Source organism: Pristis pectinata, chromosome 1 (assembly GCF_009764475.1).
Source record: "Pristis pectinata isolate sPriPec2 chromosome 1, sPriPec2.1.pri, whole genome shotgun sequence".
NCBI lineage: Eukaryota > Metazoa > Chordata > Chondrichthyes > Rhinopristiformes > Pristidae > Pristis > Pristis pectinata.
The window spans coordinates 20,756,219-20,781,026 of NC_067405.1; the positions used below are offsets into that span (position 1 = coordinate 20,756,219).

At 39.8% G+C, this 24,808-nt stretch overlaps 1 protein-coding gene across 8 annotated transcripts in view; it reads left to right on the plus strand.

The window, feature by feature from the left end:
- orc4 (origin recognition complex, subunit 4) overlaps window positions 1-24,320 on the plus strand; it is a 74,025-nt gene extending 49,705 nt beyond the window's left edge. For 7 of the 8 annotated variants that reach the window (XM_052026951.1, XM_052026947.1, XM_052026957.1 and 4 more), the window contains 6 exons: window positions 4,047-4,220; window positions 7,682-7,768; window positions 11,660-11,768; window positions 13,469-13,564; window positions 15,670-15,734; window positions 21,201-24,320. In XM_052026951.1, the coding sequence (XP_051882911.1) occupies window positions 4,047-4,220; window positions 7,682-7,768; window positions 11,660-11,768; window positions 13,469-13,564; window positions 15,670-15,734; window positions 21,201-21,383 (714 nt within the window). In that variant the 3' untranslated portion in view covers window positions 21,384-24,320. Of the gene's footprint in view, window positions 1-4,046; window positions 4,221-7,681; window positions 7,769-11,659; window positions 11,769-13,468; window positions 13,565-15,669; window positions 15,735-18,632; window positions 19,308-21,200 lie in introns of those variants that run through there. The other variant, XM_052026950.1, reaches the window with a different exon arrangement.
- Window positions 24,321-24,808: the final 488 nt, after the last annotated feature.

Sequence of the window (24,808 nt, forward strand, 5' to 3'; positions counted from 1 at the left end):
CTAAGCACATCGATGAAGGGAGAGCAGTAGATGTAGTGTATATGGATTTCAGCAAGGCGTTTGATAAGGTACCCCATACGAGGCTTATGGAGAAGGTGAGGAGACATGGGATCCAAGGGGACATTGCAGTGTGGATCCAGAACTGGCTGACCCACAGAAGGCAAAGAGTGGTTGTTGAAGGGTCGTATTCTGAGTGGAGGTTGGTGACCAGTGGTGTACCTCAGGGATCTGTACTGGGACCCTTACTCTTCGTGATTTTTATAAATGACCTGGATGAGGAAGTGGAGGGATGGGTCAGTAAGTTTTTGGATGACACAAAGGTTGGGGGTGTTGTGGATAGTTTGAAGGGCTGTCAGAGGTTACAGAGGGACGTAGATAGGATGCAGAGTTGGGCTGAGAAGTGGCAGATGCAGTTCAACCCAGATAAGTGTGAAGTGGTTCATTTTGGTAGGTCAAATATGTTGGCAGAATATAGTATTAATGGTAGGACTCTTGGCAGTGGAAGATCAGAGGGATCTTGGGGTCTGAGTCCATAGGACGCTCAAAGCGGCTGTGCAGGTTGACTCTGAGGTTAAGAAGGCATATGGTGTATTGTCCTTCAATCGGGGAATTGAATTTAGGAGCCGAGAGGTATTGTTGCAGCTATATAGGTCCCTGGTCAGACCCCACTTGGAGTATTGTGCTCAGTTCTGGTCGCCTCACTACAGGAAAGATGTGGAAGCCATAGAAAGGGTGCAGAGGAGATTTACAAGGATGCTGCCTGGAATGCGGAGCATGCTTTATGAAAGCAGGTTGAGGGAACTTGGCCTTTTCTCCTTGGAGGATGAGGGGGGACCTGATTGAGGTGTATAAGATGATGAGAGGTATTGATAGGGTAGATAGTCAGAGGCTTTTCCCCAGGGCTGAAATGGTGGCCACAAGAGGACATAGGTTTAAGGTGCTGGGGAGTAGATATAGAGGAGATGTCAGGAGTAAGTTTTTTTACCCAGATAGTGGTGAGTGCGTGGAAATGGGCTGCCGGAAACGGTCGTGGAGGCTGATACGATAGGGTCTTTCAAGAAACTGTTAGATAGGTACATGGAACTGAGTAAAATAGAGGGCTATGGTAGTAATTTCTAGGGTAGGGATATGTTTGGCACAGCTTTGTGGGCCGAAGGGCCTGAATTGTGCTGTAGTTTTTCTATGTTTCTATGGCTTGCCCATAGAAGGCAGAGGGTGGTAGTAGCTGGAGAGTATTCTGCCTGGAGGTCCATGACTTAGTGTTGTTCCACAGGGATCTGTTCTGGGACCCCTGCTCTTTCTGATTTTTATAAATGACTAGGATGAGGAAGTGGAGGGATGGTTAGTAAATTTGCAGATGACACAAAGGTTGGGGTGTTGTGGAATAGTGTAGAAGGTTGTCATAGGTTACAACAGGATATAGATGGGATGCAGAGTTGGGCTCGATAAAACTCTGGTTAGACCACACTTATTGTGTTCAGTTCTGGTCGCCTCATTATAGGAAGGATGTGGAAGCTTTAGAGAGGGTACAGAGGAGATTTGTCAAGATGCTGACTGGATTAGAGAACATGTCTTATGAGGAAAAGTTGAGTGAGCTAGGGCTTTTCTCATTGGAGTGATGGGGGATGAGAGGTGACTTGATAGAGGTGTATAATATTATGAGGGGCATAGAGTGGACAGCCAGCACCTTTTCGCCAGGGCGGCAATGGCCAATACCAGAGGACATCAGTTTAAGGTCAGAGGAGGAAAAGTTTAGGGGAGATGTCAGAGGTAGGTTTTTTTTTTAAACACAGAGTGGTGGGTGCCTGGAATGCACTGCCAGGTGTGGTGATAGAGGCTGATACAATAGGGAAATTTAAAAGACTCTTGGATGGGCACATGGATGTAAGAAGAATGGAGGGTGATGGGCTGTGTAGGAGGGAAGGATTTGACTGATCAAGGAGTAGGTGTTCATATAAGTCGGCATAACATCAAGGGCCAAAGAGCCCACACTGTGCTGCACTGTCTTATGTTCTATGATCTGAATGGGATTGTTCCTTCATGTCCTTGTCAGCATGAAGCAAGAGCACATTTGCCAGTGACATAAGCAATTGGTTGTTGCTCAGCCTGAAAGACTGGGTAAATTGAGTCAATTGTTCAACAAGCTTTACTCCCAATTGTAAAGCCTGTACCTTCAATGCATTTATCTGTTGCAGGCTTTCCCTGTAAAAACAAACATGGTGTAGTATCTACCTTCTATTAATTGACCTCTGTGCAGGTACCTTGCCACATTCAGATCAGCAGCAGTATTGCTGTATCTCCCAATATCCCTGACAACCATAGCATTTCTTTTTATCTGTTGTACACCTTATCTGTTGTACATTGTCTCTGTTAATCCAACAAAATACAAGAACTCCATGTTGTAAAAGTTGCACTGTCTGTGGTTTAAACCACAGGGAGGGTGATTCTCATGGATGTGGAACTCCATTCGGGGGGGGGGGGGGGGGGTGGTGGTGGGTGGTGATGGTGGTGGGAGGGGTGGATGGGGATGAGACAACTTAAGTTTAGGGCACCTTTTTTAGCACCATCCCCATTTGGGAATGAGCAGAGGAGATCCTCGGAGGACTGCTTAGTAGCAACAACAGCTGCTGAAATTGCACCATCTCCTCCAGGTCCCAGGTGACTATCTAACTACCTGAGCTGGAGACTAGATTTGTCCTGTTTTTGATGCCATTGTCCATCACCATAGGGTAAACGGTTTCAAAGATGTTAGTCCAGTGGTAAAAGCCTGTATGTGATTTCATTTAATATTAAGAAGTTGGTACACATCACCACACAACCTTGACAATTGAGGATGCTAGCCCAGTGGCATGGAAAATGAGACAATTTGTTCTCCTATTTGCTGTAGCTGCCTTATGCGAAGGATCCTCTTCTCTCTGATCCACCAATTTCTCTTTATCATTTGTGGGCCCATTTCAAGATTCATAAAAGGCTTTTGCAGCTACCAGAGCAGCAAGGGGAGAACCCTATCACCTTGCCAGACAATCCCCTACCTGCACCTAACAAAGACTCTTGGGGTGTACTGTGCCATCCTCTCGCACACTGAGAATCACCACAGTGTACACAAGATCTTTTCGCAGAGAATTAACTAACCTGGGATTTTCACTAAGATCAACTTGCCTCAGGCCTTGGACACGATGCATCGCAAATAACTGTCCAGGTATGGACCTTAAACAGTTCTTAGATCTCAGTAACAACAGTGTCAAATTCAACCTAGTATACATAGCACAAGCAGTTTCTTTGAGTAACAGGTCCGATATGTTTTCACTGAAAGGACACCGAAATCCAGGTCTGTTATGCACTTGCCATCTCTGCATGTGAAACCAGGGTGACCTCCTGATAAGACAGAGTCTGAAGAGGCACCATAAACAATGCCTTAAAGATTCTTAACATCAAGTGAGAAGATCTTGCACCAATGACAGTCTCCTTCCTAAAGCCATTGTTAGTAGCATCGTGGTAGTGATCCTTGTACATCAGCTCTGCTGGACTGGACATTGTGTGCAGATGTCAGATTTCTCCCCAACTCATCCATGGGCAAAGATCCCATGGTGGTCAGAAGACATGCTGAAAGCATATCTTAAGGAAATGAGTGGAAATCATAAGCTGGAAACAGCAGTGATGGTGAAAGTACAGAACTATAGCAGGAGTTGAAAATGTTGGATTCAGAATCCCCAACCATTTCACCGAAAATTTAAAGTTCATCCAAGACTACTTGTCATACTTCACGTCTTATAAATACAATCAGAATTTAAGTTGAATTCCAAATTTTTTTTCAAAACATTGAACCAGATAGGAAAGTAACCAATGGAAGTCTTTGATTAATCGACTTAACAAAATACTCAGTGGATCCAAATGTCGTAAGGGGAGTACTATAGATTGCTGATACTCTGGCAACCATGTTACACCAGTGCTAATAGATTAATTTCTCAGCAACTTTGAAGAAAGGTAGCAATCCCTCAGCTGTCTCTTACAGTATTTGACACCATATATTTCTGTTGAAACTTCAGGATGTTTTGGAACTGCTAGAGAAGAGGGTGAAGTCCAGATTTTCCCACAGACAAATTCATTTGCTGAATGCATTTAGCTTCAGGCAGTATGTGGAAGTGTTCCAGCAACAACTAAGTTTACCAAAAGAGTTTCCTGATGGGAGATTCGCACAAGAATGGAATCAAAATATTGAGGTAACTTTTTTCCTACAAATATCAATTCTACTAATTGTAATGGATAAATGCCTCTTTATAAAATCTTAAGAATAGATTCCATATTAATATTATCAATGCATCAGGAACCATGAATATAAAACCTTTAACCTGAAAGGTAAAAATAATTTCTATCAATATCTATCATGGCAGATGAGATTCAATGTTGAGAAATGTGCAGTTGTACACTTTGGAAGCAGAAATAAGCAGGTAGATTATTATCTAGAAGGAGAGAAGATTCAAAGTACGGAAGTACAAAGGGACTTGGGGGTACTCGTGCAGGATACCTTAAAGGTTAACCACCAGGTCGGATTGGTGGTAAAGAAAGCGAATGCTATGTTGGCATTCATTTCGAGAGGTATAGTGTATAAAAGTAAGAAAGTGTTGATGAGGCTCTACGGGGCACTAGTGAGGCCTCATTTGGAATATTGTGCGCAGTTTTGGGCCCCACATCTTAGGAAGGATGTGCTGACGTTGGAGAGGGTTCAGAGGAGATTTACGAGGATGATTCCAGGAATGAAAGGGCTTTCGTATGATGAGCGTTTGTCAGCTCTTGGACTGTACTCACTGGAGTACAGAAGAATGAGAGGGGACCTCATAGCGGCATTTAAAATGTTGATAGGGAAGGACAAAGTAGATGTGGCTAGGCTGTTTCCCTTGGTGGGTGAGTCCAGGACCAGAGGGCACAACCTTAGAATTAGAGGGTACAATTTCAAAACAGAGATGAGGAGAAATTTCTTTAGCCAGAGGGTGGTGAGTTTGTGGAACTCCTTGCCATGTACAGCAGTGGAGGCCAGATCAGTGGGGGTGTTCAAGGAAGAGATAGATATCTAAACAGTCAGGGTATCGAGGGATATGGGGATAAGGCTGGAAACTGGGATTAGAATAGGTTTTTTTTTCCTCCCTATTCCCCATTTCTTTTTCCCTTTTCCTTGGAGCAGACTCGATGGGCCGAATGGCCTGCTTCTGCTCCCTTGTCTTGTGATCTTGTGACAATTTAGTGTGCTGAGGTTGATTGCTATAATATTCTGCTGTAATGTCCATTCTAGGTACCTTATTTCAAAATAATGCAAATAAGATAAATGTTGTTTCCAATGTATATGTTAATTCATAACTGTAGTGTACTAATGCAATCCAGTGTATTTTTGCACCTTAAGAGTGGAGAATTTCTTTACTGTGACAAAAGTAGGAAAATAATCATAGTGAATTTACAGCAAAGGAGGAGACCATTTCTCCTATCATGCTCTTCTCATTGAAAAAGGGCTACCTAGCCTAACCCCAGGTTTCAGCACTTGGTCTGTGGACCTTCAGGTCATGGTTTTTCAAGTATATATCCAAATATTGACGAGGATTTTTCATCTTTCCTCTAATTTTTCTACCAATTCTTATTCCCCCTGATTTTTGATCACTCTGACAAGAGAAATAAGTCTTTCCTATTTATTTTATTAGGGCCCCTCATAATCTTATAGACTTCCAGAAGTTTCTGGTGTTTCATGTTTTCCACACATTAGATTTTTCCAATCCTGACACCTTTATAAATTTCCTCAACACCTTCTTCAGTGCAGTCACATCTTTCTTATAATTTGGTGATCAGAACCAGGTCTAATTAGGATTGTACACCATTCTAGAGAAAAACCTTCCTGTTCTTATATTCTAATACTGGCTAATAAAATCCCATAGGCCTTTTCCAATCACCTTTAGGGATCTGTGGACATAAACTCCCAGTTTCCTTTGTTCCTCCAAACCACTCCCATTTATTTTATATTTCCTGACCTTTTGCGCCTCCCCAAAATGTATTATCTCACTCTTCCCTGGATTAAATTCCATTTGCTGCTTCCTAATTGACCAGGCCATCTATATTTTTCTGAAGTCTAATACTTTCCTCCTTAATTACAATTGCATGACTGATTTTTGACTTATTTGCAATCTTTACTGTTGCGAGCCTCCTGCCCCAGCCATTAATTTACATTACAAAAAGTTAAAGAATGAGTACAGAGCCTTGTGGAACCCCAATCCACAATCATTACCCTTTTCTTCCAGCTACTGAACCAATTTCAGATCCAAATTGCCAGTTTCCCTTGACTGAGCATTGATGAACTAACTGGATGCTATTATGGTGTTCGTTTATGGATGCATGAATTAAGATTATTCAAATGAGCTTCCATATCAATGGTATTGCTATTTGGTTCAAGAAATTAGATTTCATTAGTTCACAAATGTTATGTACAACTCTCTCACAATTTATTTTAATGCTGTGTTTAGAATCTTGGACAATTTTGGAAATAAGTACTATGTTTATCCTGTTCCTCAATTTTAACTGTTAATGAGCTGATATCTTTCACCATGTGTTAAGAGTCACTTTGACAAGTTGTCTTCATATGTCACATTTAACATAACAAAACAGGTTTCCAAAGCAAGATGCTTCAGAGATATAATCAACCAAAAATAAATACTAAACAAAAGGAGACATTAGATAAGGTCAGACAACTAGCTTTGTAAGAGGATCTTGAAGGAAAATGCAAAGGTAATGAAAAAGAGGCTTAAGAAGAAATTGTGTGCCCAAGAGATAACTAAAACAAAAGGATTCTTGACATTTTGTATGAGTTATCTTTGGTGTTCACTCAAATCTATACATTTCATTTATTCAAGGCAGTAATTTCCAGGATTACCAAATAGGAAAGGCCTCATTCACCTATTACCAAATTACTGGTCCTAGTTTCACTTGAATTAGGCTGGGTAGTCGATCATTAAAAAAAGACATTGGATACTGCAGGCCTACCTCCTGGGATATCTGATTCAAGTCCGCACCTGCAGAGTAACTTGGATTCCAATGTCATTGACGATATTGTCATTTTGTTGCCACATTGACCATAAAAGCACTTGTTTACCTTTATTTCCATTCCTGATGCCATATAGAAAGGTTTTCTTTTGTCACTGAAGTTCCTTTTATTCACTTGCTTTATCTTCTCAGTAACTAGTAAAAACTGATTGTTAGTTGGCAGAAACTGTGATGACAGTTACTGTAACCGAGCCCCAAAAGAAAATCTAGCAATGACAACAATGACTTTATTCACTTTCTTAAATATTTGCTGGTACATCAAGTGAAACTATAGAAATATTTTTGAAAATTTCTATTATATGGTATTGCATAGATATCAGTAAAACAACTGCTATATAACAGAATTACAAACAAGTAATGCTTTACAAGTTTGCCTATTTGTGTCATGGTTACTGAGTGACTGTCATGGCTCTTTGTCTTACTTTTAATAATCTAGCACTTTCTGATGATGATCCCCTTGTAATGAACAGGGTACAATGAGCGATACTCTTAGTTCTTCCCAAGCAAGTCAATTTCGATTTTTCCTTTTGTGTGTTATCTGTTTTGCAATCTGCCTGAACTACTTAGTTATTTAACACCCTCTGAAATATTATTACCCTACTAGTCACTGTGCAAAGACAAGACTGTGGTGGATATTCTACAGAAGCACTTCAACTCTAGTAAGGATTTCCGTTCTCTGCATGTGTTATTGGTAAGAGTTTATTAACTCAAAGTCATACTTCATACAGGTTTAAAGTAACAATTTACTAATTTTCTTGATAAGAGTAATTACTGGTGCTGCACAATGGAATTTTGTTTACACTGGAACATAATGTCCTCTTATTTGATGGGACTGGATGGGAAAAATCCTTACCACACTCAGCTTGATTAGTCAGCCCATGAGTGTTAAGGTAACTAGTGATTGGTATTGGTTGTTTTATATTCTTACCAAGTTATCTTGGTTTGAAATCTTAGAAGTGCTCTTGAACCTGAGGAATTTGTCTTTGGGATTCTGATTGCGGTATGCAACTCCCAGAGGGAGCTGATTAGTGAAACAGTACGAAATGTTTTTTTGGAGAGCTGAATTTTAGTACTATTTAATGACTGGAACAAGTATGATTTGGAATGCTTCCAATTTTTCTCTTGGAAAAAGTCATATGATCATGGATGACTTTTCAAAGGATCGGCTCCAAGAAAATTGATAAACTGCAGATGCTAGAACTGAAATAAAAAGTACTGGAAATACTCAGCTGGTCAGGCAGCATTTTGTGGAGAGAAATAGTTAATATTACACCAACTTTGTTTCTCTTTCTATAGAATGTTGCCTGACCTGCTGAATATTTCCAGCATTATCTGTTCATAGCCTATGACATCTGGCAATGCACAAATAGATAATATTGTAGAACTGTACATGATTACAGCAACCTAAGCCAACTATGTAATTCTAGCTAATATTTGAGTTCCCAGGAAGTATTATTATCTGTTAGCTTCCAAAAGAAAGGTGGTTTTGAGGAAGCTTACTTAATAAAATTTGAAGTTTGTAATTATCTTAAGTTTCAATATTTGGTGTGCTTTCCCAAAAAAATGTCTGGTTCAAAATATAAGGTCACTCTACTTCTATTTCAGTTTCTGATATAATCTTAAAAGAATGATATTTTATTAACATTTATGATCTTCTACAGTGGAATATTGTATGTCCTATAAGGGAGGACTTGGCTCTTGGCTCAAACCTTTCAATTGAACCTTCTTTTGGTGCTGCAAATATGGAGAAATCCTTACTTAGAAACATCAAATTAAATGCTGTTTCCTGCCTATTAACCCTTGCTGAACAAAATTTAAGAGAGCTATTGAAGTATGTGAATGGAATGTAAGCCATCCAGGCCTGTAACCATTGTCAACCAGCATAGAGATTTAAAAGGTCCAGGAGTTCACCGAGTGACTTGACCAGCAGTTATCTTTCAGTCAATACTATTAGATATCTTTATCTATCTCACTGATGTTTTTGAAACCTTCCTGTATGTTTATTTCCCTACATAATAACAGTGAGTATTCCTCAAAGTAGTGTATTGTTCTTGCAACACTTTGGGACAAAGATATGAAAGATTTTACATAAATGCTCATTTCTTCCAAAAAAGAATGTTCTTAGTTTATTAAACATAGAATCATCCAGCACGGAAACAGGCCCTTCAGTGCATCATGTTTCATAAATATTTCAGGGATAAAATTAGAAACATGTGCCTGGAGTCAGAAGAGGTAGGGGAGGTTCTTAATGAATACTTTGCTTCAGTATTCACCAGAGAGAGAGACCATGACTTTTGAGAGGATGGCATACGGCAGGCTGGTACACTAGGGCATGTCGATGTGAGGAAAGAGGATGTGCTGGAACTTTTGAAAAACATTAGGATAGATAAGTCACCAGGACTGGACAGGATATATCAAAGGTTATTATGGGAAGTGAGGGAAGTGGCGATTATCTTTGCGTCCTCACTGGCCACGGGAGTAGTGCCAGATGATTGTTCCTCTGTTTAAGAAAGGGAGTAGGGATAACCCTGGGAATTACAGACCAGTGAGTCTTTCTTCAGTGGTGGGCAAATTACTAAAGATGCTTAGAGACAGGATTTATGGGCATTTGGAGTAGCATAGGCTAATTAGGGACAGTCAGCATGGCTTTGTGAGGGACAAGTCATGCCTCACGAGCCTGATTGAATTCTTTGAGGATGTGATAAATCACATTGATGAAGGTGGAGCAGTGGATGTGGTGTACATGGATTTTAGTAAAGAGTTTGATAAGGTTCCTCATGGAAACCTCATTCAAAAAGTCAGGAGGCATGGGATCCAGGGAAATTTGGCTGTGCATTCAGAATTGGCTCGCTCATAGAAGACAGAGGGTGGTGGCAGATGGAGCATATTCTGCCAGGAGGTCAGTTACCAGTGGTGTTCCACAGGGATCTGTTCTGGGACCCCTGTACTTTGTGATTTTTATAAATGACTTGGATGAGGATGTGGAAGGGTGGGTTAGTAAGTTTGCTGATGATACAAAGGTTGGTGGTGTTGTGGATATTGTAGAAGGTTGCTGTAAATTACAACAGGATATTGATAGAATGCAGACCTGGGCTGAGAAGTGGCAGATGGAGTTCAACCCGGATAAGTGTGAAGTGATACACTTTGGGAGATCAAATTTGAAGACAAGAATACAAGGTTAATGGTGGGACCCTTAGCAGTGTGGAGGAACAGAGGGATCTTGGGGTCCACATCCATAGATCCCTCAAGGTTGCCATGCAGGCCGTTAGTGTTGTTAAGGTGTATGGTGTGTTGGCCTTCATTAGTCATGGTACTGAGTTCAAGAGCCGTGAGGTGATGTTGCAGCTCTGTAGAACTCTGGTTAGACCACACTTGGAGTATTGTGTTCCGTTCTGGTCACCTCATTGTAGGAAGGATGTGGAAGCTTTAGAGAGGGTGCAAAAGGATGTGGAAGCTTTAGAGAGGGTGCAGAGGAGACTTACCAGGATGCTGCCTGGATTGGAGAGCATGTCTTATGAGGATAGGTTGAGTGAGCTCGGGCTTTTCTCTTTGGAGAGGAGGAGGATGAGAGGTGACTTGATAGAGGTGTACAAGATGATAAGAGAAATAGATAGAGTGGACAGTCAGAGACTTTTTCCCAGGGCGACGATGGCTAACATGAGGGGACATAATTTTAAGGTGATTAGAGGAAGATACAAGGGGTAAGTTGGGTGCGTGGAACGCACTGGCAGCAGAGGTTGTGAGGGCAGATACATTAGGGACATTTAAGAGACTCTTAGGTAGCCCCCCATTTCTCTCATTCATATGTCTGTGGGAAGGAAGGGTTGGATAGATCTTAGAGTAGGATAAAATGTTGGCACAACATTGTGGGTCGAAGGGCCTGTACTGTGCTATAGTGTTCTATGTTCTGTGTCTCTGCCAACCATCAAGTAGCTACCTATACAAATCCAATTTTCCAGCACTTGGCCCGTAACCTCCTATATCATGATGTTTTAAATGCATATCTAAATACTTAAATCTCATGAGAATAACTGCTTTCACTGCCCACTCAGATGATGCATTCCAGGTTTCAACCATCCTCTTGATGGAAAAAAACCTCCAATTTCTTCTAAATCTCCCCCTTAGCTTAAAGCTATGCCCTCTGATTATAAATGCCATTATGAAGGGAAACTGTTTCTCCATCTTTGCCCCTCATAATTTCAGGTATTACAGCAGTTGGTAGTAAATGGCCTTCTGCAGGTTCCATTCTTGTCAGTATCCATTCAGTATGCTTGGACCCACCTTAAACCCTCCCACTCTGGAAAGTTGGCTCTTGACCTGTTCCTGACTTTGTTCCTATACACTTTTATCCTGACTAATTTGTCATAAACTGAAATGATTAAGTATGATTTAAATCACATTCCAATAACCCTTCAGACCCATTATTCAAATAGAACTGCTGTTTTACTGAGCAGTGATTAACAAAATGTCACAGATGCTAAATGTCATTAACCGCACAGAAAAGCCTTTTGCCATATTTTCTGTGACACCAAGGAAACATCTTGAACGAACTACAAATAATGTTTAGTTATTTTGGTTTCAGATGTTCACTCTTAGTCACGTGACTGTTTCCAAACCAAGTATCCAATCAATGGATCTTCTGGATGCCAGTAGACAGTACACAATGGATTCCAAAGCAAATATACTACATGGTAAGAAGAACAATGTTGTTTAGTCCAGAAACCAGAGATTAAAGGATTAATACTCTACGTTTGTAACCATTGAAAATAGAGCAGGAACTTGTAATGCAAGCCTTCTGACTTGGCCAAATCTCCAAATGTACTTACCAGGAGTGTTATCAAAACTTGATAGAGTGACAAAGTGATATTGGGGCAGATGCCCAAAGCTCAATAAAAGGAAGGCTTTATTAGTAAACAGGAAAGAGGTGGAGAGGATTGGATAGGGAATTGCAGGGCTTAGGGGCTCAGCAGCTGAAGTTATGGCTACCAATTATGGAGTGATTTGGGGATGATCAAGGTACCAGAATCGGAAACATGCAGACAAGTCAGAAAGCTGCAGAGCAAGAAGTAGTTAGGGTTAAAGAGTGAAAGCCATGGAAAAATTCAAAAACTGGTGAGAAATTTTTAAAATGGAGACAATGCTAAAATGGGAGATAGTGAGAACAGAGATGATGAAAGGTGGTTTAAATTTGGATGACCTTCATTTTCGAGAAAGGCTAGCCATAGGTATGAAATAGTCAGATCTTAAAGACATGGATGAAATTTTCAGCAGCATAAGCTGAGGCAGGAGCAAGGTCAGGAGATGTAATACAGGTAGAGCTTGGTGGTTTCGGTTCTGAACACATTGTCAACATAACACCAAGGTCATAAATAGTCAGTTTCAGTTTTAGACAGCTCCTGTAGAGAGATGTGGAGTGGGTAGCTAGGGAATGAAGTTTGTGACAAGGACTAAAATCGGTGTTAACATCTTAGTATTTAGTTGGCTGTATATTGCAGCAATTGAAGATACAGCATCTATGTATTATGAATTGGCTGGATGCTGCTTTTATTTTAGGAGCTTGCAATTTTGTTATGTTGTAAATTTGTGATACAGTCCCATTTAGCTTTTATGTAACTAGTTGACAACAATTAAATTTTTTAGATGAGTCATGAATAATGGGGAACATGCTGATAATACCTTCTCCCAGGCCATCCCCAACAAAGTGCTTGTGTGCTCTTTGATTATAAATCCAATGGTATTTTTAATACTGACATTCCTGGTTTCTATTGCACCATGCTGACAGCATTAGTTTAAGGACTTTCAGAAGGAAAGAGCAAGGGAATGGAACTGACAATGCACTCATTGGGCTGAATAGATGCTTTTTGTGCCAAGGAAATTCCCTTCCTTCGCTCTATAACCTGTTTAAATGAGGGAAAATGGTAAAATGTTAAAAATGTTTAATATAGGTTTTCTGTTTCTCTTCTAGGGAAAGGTATTTTGAATCCTTTTGCATTTTTTACCACATTAAAATTTACTTGTATGTTGCAGCTTTCGTTTGTTTTTTTTTGCTACTTATTTGCTTAGTCTAAAAATTGCTGGTCATTTGGTAGAAAAATTGCCTCGCCCTGCAGAGAAACTCTATGATCAGAAATTACAACTTTGTGCATTTCACAATTAACTCTCAATCGAACATCTTGTGCAAATACACTATTTTGCTCTCATCCTCATTTGTTTTTTCCCCTCACCATCTCACTTTAGCACACATGCTCTAATTTTTCAAATAGCTGAGGAAATCTTTGAGCATTGTAGAAATGTGCTGCAGTCAACCTGGGAATTGCCTTTGATTTTTAAAACAGTCTTCATTTGAAATTATCTTGTGAATTTTAATATCTGGCCCCATTTTTCCTTACAGGTCTATCTGTGCTGGAACTCTGCCTAATTATTGCCATGAAGCACTTGAATTCCACCTATGAAGGACAGCCATTTAACTTTGAAATGGTTTACAATGGTGAGTTTTTTTAAGAAAGCAAATGGGACCTGTGCCCTGGCAATTGAATAACTAGGGCTGCAGACAATGGCTTTAACTTTCTCTTCACCAGAACTCGCCCCCAGTTATCTTGCTTAGAGTTAAGGAGAACGAACAGGGTAGTGAAACCAGAGTGTCAGGAGGGGACAGAACACAAAAAAAGGGGGAAAATGGTAAATAAACAGAATTAAGGGCTCTTATCAGAATGCATATAGCCTTCAGAAAATAATATGTGAATTAGTGGCACAAATAAATATAAATGGTACAATCTAATAGTTGTAAGAGATATGGTTGTAAAGTGACCAGGTTAGGAATTAAATATTTCAGGATACTTAATGTTGAAGAAAGAGAAACAAAAAGGGGAAAAGGAGGCAGTGTTGTGATTGCATTAAACATTGGATAAATTCAGTAGTGGGGGAGGACCTTGGCTCAGAAAAATCACATCGAAGAAGCAGTTTTGGTGGAGCTAAGAAATAGCAAGAGATAGAAGACAGTGGTGGGAATTGGTTGTAGAGCCCCCAAGCAGTAGTGGTAATGCATGGCCAATTATGTGTAATGAAATTAGAGGTGCACGTAATGAAAGTAATACAGGAATACAAAAACTGGACAAACCAAGTTAGCAGTAATAGTGTGGAGCAGGAAATGTGTAATGATTGGGATTTTATTGAAAATATGGTAGTTAGGGAACTTTTAGGGAACAGTAATTATAATAGAATTTTATTTAATGATTGGAAAAGATTTAGTTTAAGCTGAAACTAGGGTCTTAAATCTGAATTTTTAAAAAAAATTGAGGCATAAGGCTCGAGATGGATTAGGTAGATTGGGAAACTACATTAGAAGGTAAGACAGAAAACAAGCAATGGGTAACTGAATTAACATAACTTTCTAAAGGCAAAATGCCCAGCTGGAAAGGTGCTGCCACTGTGGTTATCAAGATAGGTTAAAGATAAAGATAGTATTAGATCAAGGGAAAAGGTGTAGCTGTAATGTGTCTCATCAAGGGGCACCAGAGTTACTTAAGTGGGATACTGTGGTAGTGTCTCCCAAGCTTCTCTCGACTACCAAGATGTTTAAGGGCAGCAGGTGCATGGGAACACTGCCATCTGCAGGATCACTTCCAAGTCACACTAAGATTTTTCTGGGTCTAAATCCTGAACTCCCTATTCAGCAGCACTAACACTGGTTCAGGAAGGCAGCTGACCACCATCTTCAAGGGCATTTAGGGATTGATAATAAATGCTGGCCTTGTCGACAATGCCCAGTCCTGAAAGTGAATAAATAAAGAAAAATGACTCAATTTGTAGCCATAGTCCTTTCTTTTGAAAATACATTTCACCTTTATCTGATGATAGAATGTGTCGTAAAATACACAATCCAGTTTTTCATTCCTAATAAATAGGTTATATTTCTGTGGGAAAACAGTGGTAGAAAGTTGCCAAACTTACGCCAATTATTACAAACAAAGTACAGTTCTGTCTTGGTGACTAATATCACTGAAGGCTTGAATTCTTAAAGGACATCTGGATTTTAAGTGTGCTGTCATTGCTGTCATCTAGCTGGCTATGATAAAGGTTGTCTGTGCTTTGGGTTACAAATGAATTTAAGCTGGTTAAATTCTGGTAGTCATATTTATTTGACTGTTGCTTTGATGCATTGTTGCATCAAATGAATGAATTTAGTGTCCAGGGATTTTAGGGGTGTATGTGTACACTATATGCATGTCCCTCACTTAAAAAAATGTTTAAAATACACCAACTATTCAGGATAATAGGAAAAGATGGATGAAACTTAACCAGATTGGATTTACAAAACTTAGAACTCCTGGCAAAAAGTTGATCTGATTTAACTTTTTCAGAATATTTTTGCATATACTAAACTTTAGGCTAATAACAGTAGTAGATAATTTGGAGGCTTTAGTTTTTTTAAAAAAATACAAATGCTGAGAAGTTCCTCTCCAATCCAAGAAGATGACTTGAAATTGAGGGGTAATAAACTATTTAAAAATGTGTTGAAGAATTTAACTCATCCATTTTGAAAGATGTGCTGAAAAATCTACCATTACTTTACCACCTGTTCTTGCATTACAGAATTTCAGAAGTTTGTACAAAGGAAGTCTAATTCTATGCATTTTGAGAAGCCCGTAATTTTGAAGGTAAGAAAACTTACACTATGTAAACATCAAACTAACTAGGTGAATGGAGGGCTCCAATAACGGGATGTTTAATAAATCAAGAGGAGCTGAGAGAGTGGTGGAACAGGATAGTGAGCAGGACATCAACAAGCAAAGTGGCACACAATGAGATGGACTATGACCTCATGATCTACCTTGTTGTGACCTTGCACCTTATTGCACTGCACTCTCTGTAGCTATGACACTTTACTCTGTACTGTACTTACTCAATGTAACTGCACTGTGTAATGAATTGACCTGTAAGGTCAGTTTGTAAGACAAGTTTTTCACTGTACCTCAGTACAAGTGACAATAATAAACCAATTATCGATACCAATAAACAAAGTATGCAGCACAGAGCAAATCCAGTGCCATGTACCCACTGCCCAGTTTGTGGAAAAACTTTCCCCTCTCACCTTAACCTACTGTGAGAAAAACTGACTATCTATCTTATCTATGCCCCTCATGATTTTTTGAACTTTCATAAGGTAACCCCTCAACCTCCTTTGCTCCAGGGAAATCAGTCCCAGCCTATCAACCCTCACCTTAGAACTCAAGCCTTCTGCTCCCAGCAACATCCTTGTGAATCTTTTCTGCACCCTCTCTCGCTGAATCACATCCTTTCTATAGTGTGGTGACCTGAACTGCACACACTACTCCAAGTGCAGTCTCACTAATGCCTTGTATAGCTGTAATGTGACATCCCAACCTTTCTACTCAATGCCCTGACCAATGAAGACAAGCATCCCCTATGCCTGCTTCACCACCCTTTCTAGTGTGTCACCACTTTTAGGGAAAATGTTTTCACTGTTGGGAGAGTCACAAACAAAGGGATATAGCTACAGAGTAAGGGGCCAGTCATTTAAAACTGAGATGTGTAGAAATTTCTTCTGAGGGTAGTAAATCTCTGGAGTTCTCTACCCCTGGTGGTTGTGGCGGACAGATCATAGATATATTTAAGGTGGGGATAAATAAGTTTGAAAGATTAGGATTGTGGGGCACAGAAAAGGAGTTGAGGCCAGCATAGATTAGCCATGATCATACTGAATAGTGGGGCAGGGATGACAGGGCCTAGGAGCCTACTCCTGCTTCTGTTTTCTTGATGACCTTAAATTCTTTTTCCCCTATGCTACTTTTCTTCTCTCTGCCACTCTTAATCTGCATGCTCTCTTCTCCTGAAGGTGGAATCTCACACACTAGTAAACATTCAGTCCAAGTTTCATAGACATTGTGTATGATTTGTGTGGATCAGTGACAAACCAGCCAAATTCAGTCCTAATCTGATTATAAGAAAAACTCCTTTCTGGTAAATTTTACTAGATTGTAATCAAGAACAAGAACCCTGGCTGACTTCCCTGCAGCCTTCAAACAGTTGCAGTATATTCTTGGCTGTATTATTTTCTATAGAATAAGCAATGTTTGAAGAATATAGGTCCAATATTTATCTATACTCCCAGCTAACTCTTTGCATTCAACAGTTTAGTAGTTTTATAAATTGTAATCTGTCCTTCCAGAGTTGCTAGATGGGAGGATTAAGAATTGACCTATTTGAAGCAATCTGGATGATAATATAATTTCATGCTGTGTAACATAATTACATCAACATATGAAAAAAAATCAAAATAATGGACAGATAAACACCAAAATATATATTTATATATAATGCTATTTGCATAGAATCTTAGAATATCTGCTGATAATTTTGTATGTTTCTACTTTCAACTACTGCTTTCAACATCAGTACATCAATTTAAATTATAACATTACATACTTAGTGCATGGGGAACAATCTCTCCATGGAAACAAATGCTAGGAACTGAAGCAAAGTTTTTTACTTATTCCATTTGATTTTAAAGATAAAATACAGAACCTTTCATTCAAATCCAATTTCTGAACAGAATGTACAAAAATGCATCTGAGTACTATTGGAAAGTTTCATCACCACATTAGCAAAAGAATCTGCCATTTCTGGCTCTTGCATTTCATAATTTTAAGTACTTCAGTAATATTAACCTTGTAACTTTCTTGTCTCTGAAATAAGACTCAGATTTATTTTTATTCTCTTATTCTGGTAAATCTTATACTCAAAGGTTCTGCAAACTTCTGACTTGTGAAGTTCAGAACCCTGCATGTTGAAGGCCCCAGCATGAACATTATTTACATATTCAGCAGCTGCCTTAAATGGAGCAGTTTCTGATAAAATGAGTCACAAAGGCACTGCTTATAATGTCGAGGCGCCAACTATTTTGGGTAATCCAATAAAGCTTTTCATACTTTGGTATCGTGTGATTAAGTGATAAGCATTCACCTATGGAGTTGACCACTGTAATGCTAAATGTGATTAAGAAAAATGAACCCATCTGTTGAAAGTAATGTTCATTCATTTATCCATTATTAATCCTAGGATTAGTTGATTAGAAGCTGCCCTGACTTTCTTCCGCAGTTATTAACAGTGTGAGGACTGATGGAGACCTCAGATACTGCAATTAGCTATTCACTAAATACAGGTAATAGCCTGTATTTTACAGGCAGTAGCAAAGGGACAGCACTGGCCTTTGCGTTAAAAAGTTTTTCACGATGTTGTAGTGGGTAAATTTACTCCCTTGCAATCATTTTGAACTTGCATCATGAATAGGGGCCTATACAGTCAGGGATGGTAGAGAGCAAACAGGCTGATCAGTCAGACAAGCATTCTTAAGGGTGGCTAGATTATGATGTGGGACTAGGTGAGAAACAAATAGCAAGATTCATTTAAATGTAGCATTTGGGGGGAAAAAAAATGTCAGCATCGAATGACCTCCATAACCTCAAACAGTTAAAAAAAATGACGGTAAAAATTCAATTCCTGCTGACTAAATGATCATAATGGTTGCATCACAGGAGGCCACTCAGCCCGTCATTTTCATGCCAGATCTCTACTGGAACACCTCACCAGTTCTACCTCCCAGTTCCTTCTCTAAAGCTTTGAATATTGTTACGGACTCAGTGAAAGTCCCTTTAAGATAGAGAGTGTGTGTGTTTGTGTGTGTGGGGCGTGCTTACGTCAACAGAAGATAAAGGACGTAATGACGTTGAAGAAGAAAGAGAGAGAGAGAGAGAAGGGAGAGAGACACCAGCCTGCTTGTTTTCTCTATCGATGGATGAGAAACAATAACTGTGTTTGCCACTGAAATCCATGTATGGAAGTTGGAAGTAATCCAGTGGAGTTCACTTTGTTGCTGACCTGTAGAAGGAAACAGGTATTTGTGTGTGGACGACCACGGTTCAGATGCTTTTCGGGGTGAGGAAGTCACTACCGAGTAAACACTGAAGTGTCGTTTGGGTTCCATCATGGGACATTTGGATTTCGTATGTACTCTCTCTATGTTTTTCTACATCTACATCTTATCTTCAGACAACGGTGGTTGTTGAAGAAGCCCTTGCTCATGTTTCACCTTATGGCTTGCGGAACTGAACTTTAAGAACCATTCCGGAACTGGGAGTTTTGGACTTTGTCACACACACACACGACGAGTTTAGTTTTGGGGTTAACGTTCAAGGTTTAACATTTTTGAATTCTAACATACTAACATTTTTACTTTTATTTTACATATTATCATAAGTAGTGATTAATAAAATAGTTTTTAACACTGAATCATGCACAGTGTGTTTCTTTTGTTGCTGGTTTGTGACAATATTTTTTTTTAAATCCATTTCTGTCTTGAAGTCCATAATGAAACTTGCCTCCACCACGTCTGCGGGCATTCCAGATGCAAACCATATTGTGTTTTTTTTAAAAACAGATTCCACTTTATTTTACAACTGTGCCTCCTCTAGTCTCTTCTAGTTCTCAACTCCTCCACCAATAATAGTATCCTTCCATTATCCACCATCTTCAGATCAGTTTATCTACTTCTGTTAAATCCAATCTTCTCCTTTTCAAATGGACACAGTTCCTGCCTCTCCTTTCTACCCTTATAACACTAGAACTGCACCCCATTCTCATAAATCTTTTCTGGTCTCTCTCTAATGTCCTCACGTCTTAATGAGGTGACCAGAACTGAACACATTATAAAACCCTGGTCCAGCCTCAACTGGTATGAAGTTCAGCTTGACTTCCCTTCTTTTCTACTTTATGCCCCTACTGATGAAGCCTGTCATTTTATGTGCCGTATCAACCACCTTTTCAGCCTGCTCTCACCAACTTTTACAGATGCACCATAGAAAGCATCCTATCTGGATGTATCACGGCTTAGTACAGCAACTGCTCTGCCCAGGACCGCAAGGAACTGTAGAGGTGTGGACACAGCCCAGCACATTACGGACACCAGCCCCCCCCCCGGACTCTGTCGTTACCTCTTGCTGTCTTGGCGAAGCAGCCAGCATAATCAAAGACCCCACCCACCCGGGACATTCTCTCTTCTTTCCTCTTCCATCGGGTAGAAGATACAGGACCCTGAGGGCACGTACCACCAGACTTAAGGACAGCTTCTACCCCACTGTGATAAGACTATTGAATGGTTCCCTTGTACAATGAGATGGACTGTGACCTCACGATCTACCTTGTTGTGACCTCGCAGCTTATTGCACTGCACTTTCTCTGTAGCTGTGACACTCTACTCTGTACTGTTATTGTTTTTACCTGTACTACATCAATGCACTCTGTACTGACTCAATATGACTGCACTGTGTAATGAATTGACCTGTACATCGGTACGCAAGACAGGTTTTTCACTGTACCTCAGTACAAGTGACAATAATAAACCAATACTTTCAATGATTTGTACACCTTTACTCCAGGTCCCTCTGCTCCTGCACCCCTTTTAGAACAGTATCCTTTATATTATCTCCACTTAACAATCTCACTTTAAATTTAAGTTCAGGCTAAATCACCGATTTCATAGATTCAATCTGCAAAAGCAGCAACAGTGTGAATCAGAAGACTACTGCTGACTGCAGCTTTCAGACATCAGCTTTGAACTGTGCATGAAAGCTGGAGGAATTGTCCATTTTGCCCACTTCTGTCATCAAGCACTTACAACTAACAGAAAAAATTGCTTTGCAGGGGAAATTTGTGGAATTTCCATCTACTGTATGTACTGAGCAGTTCATTTAGTATGAACATGCTTGCTTTTATGAGAAGATCATTTTCGAAAATTCAATCTGATGAAAGTTAATTAATATCAATACCGTGGTGCCGAGTTTTAAATTTTCTTGCTCTTGCCTCGTGACAGTCGCATTTCTTCAATGTATCAATTAAAAATTAAATTGAAGGAAAATTATAAACTTGCCAACACCTATTAACGTCTTTGATGTGATTCAGTTTGCTGGTCTGCAGATAGTTTGGTTGAAATTCCAGTCAGTTGATGCAGAAGGCAATTATCCCTTCCAACACCATCATCTTTCTTCCACTTCAGTTTTTTCCCTTGTTAGTATATAGCCAAATTGTTTTTCTTTTGTTCACTTTAGGCGTTTGAACACCTGCATCAACTGGAGTTGATTAAACCAATGGAAGGAGCATCAGTCCGAACCCAGAAAGAATACCAGCTGGTGAAACTACTACTGGACAGCAGTCAGATAATGGATGCACTGCAGAAGTATCCGCAGTGTCCAACAGACGTCCGTCTCTGGGCATCATCGCCTCTGGAATAAGCCACTTGAAATTGGAATATATAAATTATGGAATTAATCTGTGTATGTATGTATGTGTGTGTGTGTGTATATATATATATATATATATATTCCTACATATATATATATATATATATATATTCCTACCAGAAAAATTAAATTTTTATAGCAGTAATTTGAAAATTGTTTTGATGAAATCCCAGAAAAATAGCTAACTTTTATGAATGTGCAAATTAACATTTACCCTCATTAAGAAATGAGCTTTCATGTTTGTAAATGTTGAAGTACAGAGAATGGTACATTCTCAGCAATGATATTTGTAGAGTCAGAGTCAAACAGTAAGAAACAGACCCTTCCTGGTGTATATCCTGCCCTTATTAGACCTTTCAAAATGCATCGCCTCACATTTATCAGGATTAAATTCTATCTGTCATTGCTCTGTGAACTTACCAGCAGATCAATATTGTTCTGTATCCTAAGACTATCCTCTTCACTATCAACAGTACCACCAATTTACTTGTCACATGCAAACCTACTAATCATATCTCCTACATTTATATCCAGTTCATCAATGTATATGACAAACAGCATAAGTCTTAGTACCAATCCCAGTGGTACACCACTGGTCACAGGCTTCCAATCACAAAAGCAACCCTCCAATGTTCCCTTTCTCCTATTAGCATGTCAACTTTGGATCCAATTTGCCAACTTCCCTTAGATCCTATGGACTCTATCTTTTTGGATCAGCCTTCCATGTGGATCCTTGTCAAAGGCCTTAAAGTCCATGCAGATCACATCACACATCACCAATATATTTTGATACTTGGGAAGAAAAACACTCATTCAAAATGCCTAGTTTGCAGCAGGGTTCTGTTCCTGTGAACTGTTCGTAATCCAAACAGTTCACAATCAGACAATGCAGCTGCAGAGTTCCCACACAGCAGAAGATGCCTACAGCCCAGCAGCAGCCAGCAAATCCCTCACACCCATCTCCCACATGCTCATTCATACATACAGGCAGTTTGTAAGCTGGGGACGACCTGCATAATCGCCCACTAACAAAGCTGTGCTAACTTTCCCTTATTAACCCTTGCCTTTCCAAGTGTAGATTAATCCTGACCCTCAGAATTTTTCCCAATAACTTCCCTACCACTGTTGTTTTACTCCCTAGCCTGTGATTAACTAGCTTTCCAATGCTGTCCTTGAATAAAGGTACCATATTTACTGCCATCCAGTATGCACTTGTGGACAAAGACTTAAGTATCTCCAAAGCCCCAGCAATCTCCTCCCTTGCCTCCTAGGATACATCTCACCAGGGCCTGGAGATTTATCCACCTTTATGAGACATTATTTACATCCTTTTTAAGGTTAACATGCTCAGGAATAACATTATCCCCCTCTGTAAAACCTGCAAAAACAACATCTTAGGTGAATACTTTTTATCTACATTTACTGAGACCTCATCCACATCCTCCAGCTCAATGCACAGATTTCCCCTTTGTCCCACTCTTTCTCTGGCTACCCTCTCGCAATTAATACTTCAAGATCAACACAACATCATGGGCTGAATGCACTGTACTGTTCTTACAAAATCTAGGGATTTTCCTTAATATTGTTTGCCGGTGATATTTTGTGGCCCCAATTACTTTTTTTTAAATATACCCTAAACATTTTATACTCCTGAAAGGCCTCACTTTCAAATACTAAATCAAACCCTCTATATCCCTAGGTTCAGAACTAGGGGAAGGTTGATTTCAATACAAGACAGGAGCTAGCATAAGGAGAATGGGAGCAGCTACTTGCAGATAAATCTACATGTGGCACGTGACAGTCATTCAAAAAGGAAATAGTTGGTGTTCAGTGCCAGCATTTTCCATAATGGTCAAAGGCAAGGCCAACAAGCCCAAGGGACTCTGCATTCAAGGGATATCAAGGTTTGGATTTAAAAAAATAGCTTATGGTAGGTTTAGAGACCTGAAAGAAGTCTAAAAGAGTAGGGTGGTACACAAAAACAAAAGTATTAACTTAAGAGTAAAGACACTTTAGTCACAGATTTCAGGGATGGGGATAGGCTTGTTCTAGAGCATGTTATCATTAAAAAAAACTATGTATTAGTTGTCTTTAATGGGTGGTACAAAGTAGTTACACAGCCTCCCCAGGTAACCAACACCCAACTTATGGACACCCATACACAGGAACGAGCTTCAATAAATATGATTAAATTCAAACAAGACCCATTCTTAGGGGGGAAAAGAAACCCTGTTTACATGCAACCTCCCCACAGTAATCAGACAGCATTGTCTTTTAAGGATACAGGTTTCCAGTTTCACTGCATGAGGCCACTGTAGAGAATTGCTTTGAAAATTGACAAGCAATCGCCTCTATTGACACTTGTGCAAATAGAGTATCACCTTCTTTCTCCTATTAGCATGTCGACCTTTGGCCACCTGGAAGGCTGGTCCAAAAAGATAGAGCCTGTGGTATCCAAAGCGAGTTGGCAAATTAGATCCAAAGTTGACATGCTAATAGGAGAAAGAGGACGACACTCTAGTTAACAATGAAACGTGCACTGATACTTCAAGCTCATGGAAACCAGCCATTGAACATGGAACATCCTAATTGTCATCCAGAGGAAAACGATAAATAAATGTTCATGTTAATTAGCCCTCATTCATTACAATACTGTGAAGGTATGGTTACCAGATCGAGTGATTTTATGGATGCCTTTTAAAAAAAATCCATTCATAACCCAGGGACGGTCTGTCGGAGGGTGAAGAGAAGACATGAAACAGCAGAAGTGAGCATGGTCAAGGAAAACCACAAAACTTAAGTATATTAAAGCCAATAGAACAATTGGAAAGAGTAGGGCCGATTTGAAATTAAAATGTGGGTAAGGTCTTAAATGACTCTCTCACATCTGTCACTTCTCATCACAATGTCATTTGGAGAAGGGCATTGTGGTTTGGAGACTTCAGGGATGGGGGGGGGGGGGGGGTGGAGGGGGTGGCGGGGGTGAAGTTCCAGAAGAAATTACCATCAAAATGTCGCAGGTTTTAGATGTCTTAGTGGGCCTAAAGGTGGATAAATCCCCAGGGCCTGATGGGATGTATCCCAAGTTACATGGGTGGCAAAGGAGGAGATTGTTAGGTCTGTGACAGAGACATTGAAATTTTCTCTGGCTGAAGGCAAGGTGGCAGTTGAGTGAAGAACCTCAAATGTGGTACTGTACCTTTAGTCACGAGCAGCAGCACGGATAAGACAGGTAATTACAGGCCAGTGATCTAACATCAATAAAAATTATTAGAAAAAGTTGAGAGTGACAGAAATAATCTGCACTTGGAGAGGCAGGAATCGATAAGGATTGTCAGCATGGCTTTAAGGGTTAATTTGAACTTTTTAAGGAGGTGATTAAGTTCAAGATAATTGTCATAGGCATACATACACAG